Source organism: Salvelinus sp. IW2-2015, linkage group LG14 (assembly GCF_002910315.2).
Source record: "Salvelinus sp. IW2-2015 linkage group LG14, ASM291031v2, whole genome shotgun sequence".
Classification (NCBI taxonomy): domain Eukaryota; kingdom Metazoa; phylum Chordata; class Actinopteri; order Salmoniformes; family Salmonidae; genus Salvelinus; species Salvelinus sp. IW2-2015.
Genome location: NC_036854.1, coordinates 33,031,552 through 33,042,907, shown reverse-complemented (window position 1 = coordinate 33,042,907; position 11,356 = coordinate 33,031,552). Strand labels below are relative to the sequence as shown.

Below are 11,356 nucleotides of genomic sequence, written 5' to 3'. Positions count from 1 at the left end.
TTAAGCAGGAGTCGCATAAATAAATGAGGCTGAACAGTCTCTAAGAAAGTTCGAGACATGTAACATAAATATACGGTAGCAACGAGCATAGCAGACTAGGCGTGAATCACGAAAACCATTCCGCGTCGAGTATTTAAAAATAAAGAGAGTACGTTCGTTAAAAACAAAAATTATAGCAATAAAAAATAGTGGTAATTTCGTCCTCCTCTCGAGGTACGAACGTAGCCCCGACCTCCTTCTCCATTTCTTTCTATCTGTCTTAAGACTGTCTACTTACCTGCTTACAGTGTTTCCAACACAAATCGCGGAGTCCTGACCTACAATCCCGCAACATTGTACTTGACATTCACATGCTGAGATTGAAATGATGATCACTAGAATGTTTATGTGACAAGGCAACACTACACCGCCACAGTAGGCTATCTCTTACCGCTCAGTACAGAGCTTTTTATACGTTTGAACCCTCCATCCTCCTCATACAGGCTGTCTCATTCTTGTTATGTGTCCGGATACCGAATTCAAGGGATTAACTCTACAGTTGAACAATCATTTAATCATACTCATATTTACAACATTAATGTTCTCCATCGACAAAATTGTACTGATGTGTGATGGGGGTGTTGTAATCTGGCCATGTGCTAGCAGACAATCGACCGACTGAACAAGGAAACAAAGAGTTACAGAAGGGGACAGACACGCACAAGGGCGCGAAGACGATGAGAAACGAACGTCTGAAATAAATGAGAAGTGAAAAAAGTGGGTATGTTTGTAGCTATTGCTAGGCGCGAACATGGAATGATGGGTCAGCCTACAGTAAACTCAATCATCTGGAGAGAGGGAGGGAGGGAGGCGAGGGAAATGGATTGATTGTGGACGGCCACGAGATTATGTGGGGTTATGAAGGCAAATTAGACACCTCATGAACAACAAACGATTTAGGGTAATAGGAGAGGGTGATGTGTGTGTATCTGTCAATTGTTGGTCCCCAAAAAGTCCTCAAGTATAGTAAAACAAACAGTGGTGTAAAGTACTTAATTAAAAATACTTTAAAGTACTACTTAATAATTTTTTGGGGGCATGTGTATTTTACTTCACTATTTATAATTTTTACAACTTTTACTTTTACTTCACTACATTCCTAAAGAAAATTATGTACTTTCTACTACATTTTCCCTGACACCCAAAAGTACTTGTTACATTTTGAATGCTTAGCAGGACAGGAAAATGGTCCAATTCACACACTTATCAAGAGAACATCCCTGTTCAAACTGTCTCTGATCTGGTGTACTCACTAAATACACATGCATGGTTTGTAAAATGGATCTGCGTGTTGGAGTGTGCCCCTGGCTATCCGTAAATAAAATAAAAAATACAATTTTGCCAACAAAAATGATTTATACTTTTTATACTTTTTATACTTTTATAATTACAATTACATTTGATACTTAAGTATATTTAAAAGCAAATCATTTTAGACCTTTACTCAAGTAGTATTTTACTGGGTATCTTTACTTTTCCTCAAGTATGACAATTGTGTACTACCACTGAAAACAAACGTGTGTATAGTTACCGGTCGTAGCAGGTAGGCCAGACTGCATCCCTGTAGAACCACCAGAGGTAGTTCTGTCATGTTGAGGGCGTGGTACAAAGTCTCTACTGAAGCCATGGTCTGGTCAAATCTTCCTGCTAGACCACCCAGAGTCACTATAGTATCCACCTGGGGGAGGAGGAGGGGGGAGGGAGATTAATTCTCATAATCTCCCAATCATGGGTCCACCAGGTGGTACAACTTCAGACCACTTTAGAAAACTTTGGAACATATTACAAACTGTGAGTATGCTATTTAAGTCTGGAAGGAGAAACATGTAGCCTTTAGACAGAAAGGTTGAGTTCTTTTCAGCACTTGAAACATCCGGAGAGCCATCGTAATAACTATAATTTACCCAAACTTCTCTCTCTCCCTCTTTTCTTCTGACCTCATACCCATCTCTCCCCCTGTTCCCCCCACTCTCCTTTACTCCCTCCTCCTCCTCTCTCTACTTTCCCAGTCTCTCTCTTCAGTCTAGCTCTCTCCCTCTGTGTCTCGCCCACCATATCTTTCACTCTCTCCCCAAGAGTGTTCTAAGGACACAATGTCGCAGAGAGTTTGGAGAATTCATGGTGTGCAGCCATTTTACATTGAAGAAATAAACATAGTGTACCAGTTCGTTTGCTCTCGGTGGAATTGCACTCCGTATAGCACTGCATAAGCACAAACACTTCCATACTGTCTGACACGYCACGGCACCTGGACCCTAGTTAAGATATGATAATGACTTGGAGACAGTGATCGTCTTAATTTACATCTTCTAAACTGATTTAGAAATGTGCTTATTGAGGTTAAATCCACATCTGTCAAACACCCACAACAGAGGACAGCTTCAGAAAAACCCCTTTTCTCTTATTAGGCTGCACACACAAACACACCCACGCATGAATAAACACCGAACTGCTTTAGAAAATAATTTGTCTTATCATCTGAATGACAGCGTTCTGTAAACAAGCGTTGCCAAGCTACGGTCCTTTGAGACAGAGAGAGATTATAAAACAGAAAGAAAGTATTATGTTAAATCTTTACTTTGCAACTTCAGCACCTTTAACCACAGCCTAGAACAAGACAAATAAATAAACTTCTGCCAGCACAGACAGACAACATAAAGGGAAACAGGACAAACCAATGGAATAGCCTATATAACGCAACTTATGTAACTACCTAAGAAGCCTGGTCCCAGATCTGTATGTGCTTTAGCCAATCCCTTTGACTGTTAGGGCTGTGGCCATACCAGCATCTGACTGTTGTCGTTAAGTTTGTGACAATACCATTATCTGACTGTTGTTGTTAACTTTGTGACGATACCAGTATCTGACAGTTGTTGTTATAAAAGTATATGACTGTTGTCGTCAGGGCTGTGACAATATAAGTACAGTTGAAGTCAGAAGTTTACATACACCTTAGCCAAATACATTTAAACTCAGTTTTTCACAATTCCTGACATTTAATCCGAGTAAAAATTCCCTGTCTTAGGTCAGTTATTTCAGCTTTTATTTCTTTCATCACATTCCCAGTGGGTCAGAAGTTTACATACACTCAATTAGTATTTGGTAGCATTGCCTTTAAATTGTTTAACTTGGGTCAAACATTTCAGGTAGCCTTCCACAAGCATCCCACAATAAGTTGGGTGAATTTTGGCCCATTCCTCTTGACAGAGCTGGTGTAACTGAGTCAGGTTTGTAGGCCTCCTTGCTCACACGCTTTTTCAGTTCTGTCGGATTGAGGTCAGGGCTTTGTGATGGCCACTCCAATACCTTGACTTTGTTATCCTTAAGACATTTTGCCATAACTTTGGAAGTATGCTTGGGGTCATTGTCCATTTGGAATACCCATTTGCGACCAAGCTTTAAATTCCTCACTGATGTTTTGAGATGTTGCTTCAATATATCCACATAATTTTTGTTCCTCATGATGCCATCAATTTTGTGAAGTGCACCAGTCCCTCCTGCAGCAAAGCACCCCCACAACATGATGCTGCCACCCACGTGCTTCATGGTTGGGATGGTGTTCTTCGGCTTGCAAGCCTCCCCCTTTTTCCTCCAAACATAACGATGGTCATTATGGCCAAACRGTTCTATTTTTGTTTCATCAGTCCAGAGGACATTTCTCCAAAAAGTTTGATCTTTGTCCCCATGTGCAGTTGCAAACCGTAGTCTGACTTTTTATGGTGGTTTTGGAGCAGTGGCTTCTTTCTTGCTCAGTGGCCTTTCAGGTTATGTCGATTATAGGACTCTATAGGTATCTATATTCTGTGGATATAGATACTTTTGTACCTGTTTCCTCCAGTATCTTCACAAGGTCCTTTGCTGTTGTTCTGGGATTGATTTGCACTTTTCGCACCAAAGTACGTTCATCTCTAGGAAACAGAACGCGTCTCCTTTCTGAGCGGTATGGCGGCTGCGTGGTCCCATGGTGTTTATACTTGCGTACTGTTGTTTGTACATATGAACGTGGTACCTTCAGGCATTTGGAAATTGCTCCCAAGGATGAACGAGACTTGTGGAGGTCTACAATTTTTTTCCTGAGGTCTTGGCTGATTTCTTTTGATTTTCCTATGATTTCAAGCAAAGAGGCACTAGGTTTGAAGGTAGGCCTTGAAATACATCCACAGGTACACCGCCAATTTACTCAAATTATGTCAATTAGCCTATCAGAAGCTTCTAAAGCCATAACATCATTTTCGGAAATTTTCCAAGCTGTTTAAAGACACAGTCAACTTAGTGTATGTAAACTTCTGACCCACTGGAATTGTGATACAGTGAATTATAAGTGAAATAATCTGTCTGTATCAATTGTTGGAAAAAGTACTTGTGTCATGCACAAAGTAGATGTCCTAACCAACTTGTCAAAACTAAAGTTTGTTAACAAGAAAATTGTGGAGTGGTTGAAAAACGAGTTTTAATGACTCCAACCTAAGTGTATGTAAACTTCCGACTTCAACTGTATATGACTGTTGTCATCAGGGCTGTGACAATACAAGTATATGACTATTGTCGTCAGGGCTGTGACAATACAAGTACAAAGCATACCAAACTCTTTGGTCATTTAATAACCTGCTGTATGTAAATAAATACATGTGACCTTGTTTGAGCTCATAATGATGTTTGTTTCCAACATTAGTGCTGCTTTCCTACAGAAGTTAAATCCGATTAGTGTTTTTTATCCTTGCCACGATACTAACGAGTATTGCGATACTGGTATCGTCCCGGCCCTAATTGTTGAAGTCAGTGGAGGCTGCTGAGGGGAGGACAGCTCATAATAATGGCTGGAACGGAGTGAATAGAATGGCATCAAACACATAGAAACCATGTGACACCATTCCACCAACGCCGCTCCAGCCATTACCACGAGCCCGTYCTCACCAATTAAGGTGTCACCCACCTCCTGTTATTGAAGTACAGATCTGGGACCAGGCTACTGAAATACCGTTACGCAGCACTTTCTACTTTAGCCCTCACAAATCTGCAGACAGCGCCTGTTCTCTTATTATTGAGAGATAACATAATCAAAATAATCATTCTGTTGCTGATTATACTCCAGCCTTGAAAATGTTATAATGTGATCATTTTGATGATAACTGTCAGGGAGATAAATCTAATGAGGATCCATCAATTAGTCTAATTCCCAGAAATCTGGCTGGCTTGGAAACATGCCTGACGTGGACTGTTACAGTACATCGTTGTTACTCACTACAGCCCTGGCCAAAAGTTTTGAGAATGACACAAATATTAATTTTCACAAAGTATGCTACCTCAGTTTGTATGATGGCAATTTGCATATACTCCAGAATGTTATGAAGAGTGATCAGATTAATTGCAAAGTCCCTATTTGCCATGCAAATGAACTGAATCCCCCCAAAACATTTCCACTGCATTTCAGCCCTGCCACAAAAGAACCAGCTGACATCATGTCAGTGATTCTCTCGTTAACACAGGTGTGAGTGTTGACGAGGACAAGGCTGGAGATCACCCTGTCATGCTGATTGAGTTCGAATAACAGACTGGAAGCTTCAAAAGGAGGGTGGTGCTTGGAATCATTGTTCTTCCTCTGTCAGCCATGGTTACCTGCAAGGAAACACGTGCCGTTATCATTGCTTTGCACAAAAAGGGCTTCACAGGCAAGGATATAGCTGCCAGTAAGATTGCACCTAAATCAACCATTTATCGGATCATCAAGAACTTCAACGAGAGCGAATCAATTGTTGTGAAGAAGGCTTCAGGGTGCCCAAGAATGTCCAGCAAGYGCCAGGACCGTCTCCTAAAGTTGATTCAGCTGGGGGAATCGGGGCACCACCAGTACAGAGCTTGCTCAGGAATGGCAGCAGGCAGGTATGAGTGCATCTGCACGCATTGGACTGCTGAGGACTGGGGTAAAGTCATTTTCTCTGATGAATCCCCTTTCCGATTGTTTGGGGCATCCGGAAAAAAGGTTGTGCGGAGAAGACAAGGTGAGCGCTACCATCAGTCCTGTGTCATGCCAACAGTAAAGTATCCTGAGACCATTCATGTGTGGGGTTTGCTTCTCAGCCAAGAGAGTGGGCTCACTCACAATTTTGCCTAAGAACACAGCCATGAATAAAGAATGGTACCAACACATCCTCCGAGAGCAACTTCTTCCAACCATCCAGGAAAAGTTTGGTGACGAACAATGCCTTTTCCAGCACGATGGAGCACCTTGCCATAAGGCAAAGGTGATAACTAAGTGGCTCGGGGAACAAAACATAAATATTTTGGGTCAATGGCCAGGAAACTCCCCAGACCTTAATCCCATTGAGAACTTGTGGTCAATCCTCAAGAGGCGGGTGGACAAACAAAAACCCACAAATTCGGACAAACTCCAAGCATTGATTATGCAAGAATGGGCTGCCATCAGTCAGGATGTGGCCCAGAAGTTAATTGACAGCATGCCAGGGCAGATTGCAGAGGTCTTGAAAAAGAAGGGTCAACACTCTTTGCATCAACTTCATGTAATTGTCAATAAAAGCCTTTGACACTTATGAAATGCTTGTAATTATACTTCAGTATTCCATAGTAACATCTGACAAAAATATCTAAAGACACTGAAGCAGCAGACTTTGTGGAAATTAATATTTGTGTCATTCTCAAAACTTTTGGCCATGATTGTACACCGTCTGTCTTTTTCATTGTAGTCATACTTTCAACACTGCTACAGGTTATGTGTATACGGAGGTTAGACATTACTCAACAAAGCAAACAGAAGGTTCAAATGGTTGTTTTAGCACAAAGCTCAGAGTCTAAGTCTGTCTCACTGATTGACTAGACAGACTGTTTGAGGACACTGGTTCACTGACTGACAGTTAATCAGGTGTGTGTGTGTGCGTGCGTGCAAAGAAAGAAAAAAAAGAGTGCATAATAACAGATTGGTTTCTCTAAGAACAAGGAGAGACAAACAGACAAACAGAGAAAGCAATGGAGAGGTCAGAGAAGGAGAGATAGAGAGGTGGCTTGACTCTAGCAGTTAGTATGAGGACATGTTTTCACCTTTCTAAACAGTTCTGACACTTCCTGTCTAGACAGTATGGAAATTTACACTGTTCTATTCTTACTATTGTCTGATGTTACTTACTCTTACACCTCTCTCTCTCWCACACACACAGTTAGGTTTTTGTAGGTGCGTAACCTAAAGTTACATCATTTCAACCAGGGATGGAAATTAAGCAATCCCGTGGCTAGTACTTTTCAGACCGGGCTAGTAGAAAATGTGATCTACTAGGCCAGCTGGCCAGTGCCCAAAGTTGCATCACTGATTACATCATAGTAAAAAGGGGAAAATATAAGAGCTAAAGTAATCCTTTTGGTTTTTGTAAAAAACTATATTTTTCTGACTCTCCCGACGACAAGCATTAAACCATACCCATCCAACCACACACTTCAGTTAGAACAATGACAGATTGAATTAATCCTCCAAACACATCCTACAATAGTTCCTACAGATGTCTTACACACACACATTCCCTCTAGAAGTGTCGATTGATAGAGACTTCTGATCAGGAGCTGACTGACTTCACTAAATGTCTGACCATCATGGTGGAGGAGATCAAGAGACAACAGCTTCAGGTAATCCTCCTCTTCCTCCCCTCTGTCCTCCCCCTCTTCCTCCCTCCTTCCTCCCCTCCGTCCTCCCTCTTCCTCCCCTCCGTCCTCCCCTCCATTCTCTCCTCTGTCCTCCGCTCCGTCCTCCCCTCTTCCTCCCCTCTGCCTCCGCTCCGTCCTCCCTCTGTCATTCCCTCTGTCCTCCCCCTCTTTCCTCCCCCTCCTTCCTCCCCTCTTCCTCCCCTCCGTTCTTGCCTCTGTCCTCCGCTCCGTCCTCCCCTCTTCCTTCTCCTTCCTCCCCTCTGTCCTCCCTCCGTCCTCCGCCTCGTCCTCCCCTCTGTCCTCCCCTCTGTCCTCCCTCCATCCTCCCCCTCTGGCCTCCCTCTGTCCTCCCCCTCTGTCTTCCCACTCTTCCTCCGCCTCTTGCTCACCTGTCAGAGAGGGTGTGTGTGTGTTTGTCTCTCAACTGTCAGAGAGGATGTGTGTTTATCTGGGTGTTATTCACCTTAAGACCTCACTGCACACATGGACCCTTCATTCTTATTTGCACACGTTTACATACACACACACACACCACACACACACACACACACCACACACACACACACACACACACACACACACACACACACACAACACACACACACACACACACACACACACACACACACTTGATTAACTGTCAGTCAGTGAACAGTGTCCTCAAACAGTCTGTCTAGTCAATCAGTGAGACAACTTAGACTCTGAGCTTTGTGCTAAAACAACCATTTGAACCTTCTGTTTGCTTTGTTGAGTAATGTCTAACCTCCGTATACACATAACCTGTAGCAGTGTTGAAAGTATGACTCAAGAAAAGAACAGACGGTGTACAATCATGGCCAAAAGTTTTGAGAATGACACAAATATTAATTTCCACAAAGTCTGCTGCTTCAGTGTCTTTAGATATTTTTGTCAGATGTTACTATGGAATACTGAAGTATTAATTACAAGCATTTCATAAGTGTCAAAGGCTTTTATTGACAATTACATGAGTTGATGCAAAGAGTCAATATTTGCAGTGTTGACCCTTCTTTTTCAAGACCTCTGCAATCTGCCCTGGCATGCTGTCAATTAACTTCTGGGCCACATCTGACTGATGGCAGCCCATTCTTGCATAATCAATGCTTGGAGTTTTGTCCGAATTTGTGGGTTTTTGTTTGTCCACCCGCCTCTTGAGGATTGACCACAAGTTCTCAATGGGATTAAGGTCTGGGGAGTTTCCTGGCCATTGACCCAAAATATTTATGTTTTGTTCCCCGAGCCACTTAGTTATCACCTTTGCCTTATGGCAAGGTGCTCCATCGTGCTGGAAAAGGCATTTGTCGTCACCAAACTTTTCCTGGATGGTTGGAAGAAGTTGCTCTCGGAGGATGTGTTGGTACCATTCTTTATTCATGGCTGTGTTCTTAGGCAAAATTGTGAGTGAGCCCACTCTCTTGGCTGAGGAAGCAAACCCCACACATGAATGGTCTCAGGATACTTTACTGTTGGCATGACACAGGACTGATGGTAGCGCTCACCTTGTCTTCTCCGCACAACCTTTTTCCGGATGCCCCAAACAATCGAAAGGGGATTCATCAGAGAAAATGACTTTACCCAGGTCTCAGCAGTCCAATGCGTGCAGATGCACTCATACCTGCCTGCTGCCATTCCTGAGCAAGCTCTGTACTGGTGGGTGCCCCGATTTCCCAGCTGAATCAACTTTAGGAGACGGTCCTGGCACTTTGCTGGACATTCTTGGGCACCTGAAGCCTTCTTCACAACAAATTGATTCGCTCTCTTGAAGTTTCTTGATGATCCGATAAATGGTTGATTTAGGTGCAATCTTACTGGCAGCTATATCCTTGCCTGTGAAGCCCTTTTTGTGCAAAGCAATGATAACGGCACGTGTTTCCTTGCAGGTAACCATGGCTGACAGAGGAAGAACAATGATTCCAAACCACCCTCCTTTTGAAGTTCCAGTCTGTTATTCGAACTCAATCAGCATGACAGGGTGATCTCCCACCTTGTCCTCGTCAACACTCACACCTGTGTTAACGAGAGAATCACTGACATGATGTCAGCTGGTTCTTTTGTGGCAGGGCTGAAATGCAGTGGAAATGTTTTGGGGGGATTCATTCATTTGCATGGCAAATAGGGACTTTGCAATTAATCTGATCACTCTTCAAACATTCTGGAGTATATGCAAATTGCCATCATACAAACTGAGGTAGCATACTTGTGAAAATTAATATTTGTGCATTCTCAAAACTTTTGGCCAGGGCTGTAGTGAGTAACAACGATGTACTGTAACAGTCCACGTCAGGCATTTTCCAAGCCAGCCAGATTTCTGGGAATTAGACTAATTGATGGATCCTCATTAGATTTATCTCCCTGACAGTTATCATCAAAATGATCACATTATAACATTTTCAAGGCTGGAGTATAATCAGCAACAGAATGATTATTTTTGATTATGTTATCTCTCAATAATAGAGGAACAGGCGCTGTCTGCAGATTTGTGAGGGCTAAAGTAGAAAGTGCTGCGTAACGGTATATTCAGTAGCCTGCTTCCCAGATTCTGATACTTCAATAACAGGAGTGGGGTGACACCTTAATTGGTGAGAACGGCTCGTGGTAATGGCTGGAGCGGCGTTGGTGGAATGGTGTCACATGTTTCTATGTGTTTGATGCCATTCTATTCACTCCGTTCCAGCCATTATTATGAGCTGTCCTCCCCTCAGCAGCCTCCACTGACTTCAACAATTAGGGCCGGGACGATACCAGTATCGCAATACTCGTTAGTATCGTGGCAAGGATAAAAAACACTAATCGGATTTAACTTCTGTAGGAAAGCAGCACTAATGTTGGAAACAAACATCATTATGAGCTCAAACAAAGGTTCACATGTATTTATTTACATACAGAGTTATTAAATGACCAAAGAGTTTGGTATTGCTTTGTACTTGTATTGTCACAGCCCTGACGACAATAGTCATATACTTGTATTGTCCAGCCCTGATGACAACAGTCATATACAGTTGGAAGTCGGAAGTTTACATACACTTAGGTTGGAGTCATTAAAACTTTTTTTTTAACCACTCCACAATTTCTTGTTAACAAACTTTAGTTTGACAAGTTGGTTAGGACATCTACCTTTGTGCATGACACAAGTACTTTTTCCAACAATTGATACAGACAGATTATCTTCACTTATAATTCACTGTATCACAATTCCAGTGGGTCAGAAGTTACATACACTAAGTTGGACTGTGTCTTTAAACAGCTGGAAAATTTCCGAAAATGATGTTATTGGCTTTAGAAGCTTCTGATAGGCTAATTGACATAATTTGAGTAAATTGGCGGTGTACCTGTGGATGTATTTCAAGGGCTACCTTTCAAACCTAGTGCCTCTTTGCTTGAAATCATAGGAAAATCAAAGAAATCAGCCAAGACCTCAGGAAAAAAATTGTAGACCTCCACAAGTCTCGTTCATCTTGGGAGCAATTTCCAAATGCCTGAAGGTACCACGTTCATTATGTACAAACAACAGTACGCAAGTATAAACACCATGGGACCACGCAGCCGCCATACCGCTCAGAAAGGAGACGCGTTCTGTTTCCTAGAAGATGAACGTACTTTGTGCGAAAAGTGCAAATCAATCCCAGAACAAACAGCAAAGGACCTTGTGAAG

At 42.4% G+C, this 11,356-nt stretch overlaps 1 protein-coding gene across 1 annotated transcript in view; it reads right to left on the bottom strand.

Moving 5' to 3' along the window:
• tpk1 (thiamin pyrophosphokinase 1) overlaps positions 1–11,356 on the bottom strand; it is a 61,485-nt gene that overhangs the window by 24,164 nt on the left and 25,965 nt on the right. The window contains exon 6 of the mRNA XM_024000924.3: positions 1,571–1,717. Within this exon, the coding sequence (XP_023856692.1) occupies positions 1,571–1,717 (147 nt within the window). The remainder of the gene's footprint in view (positions 1–1,570; positions 1,718–11,356) is intronic.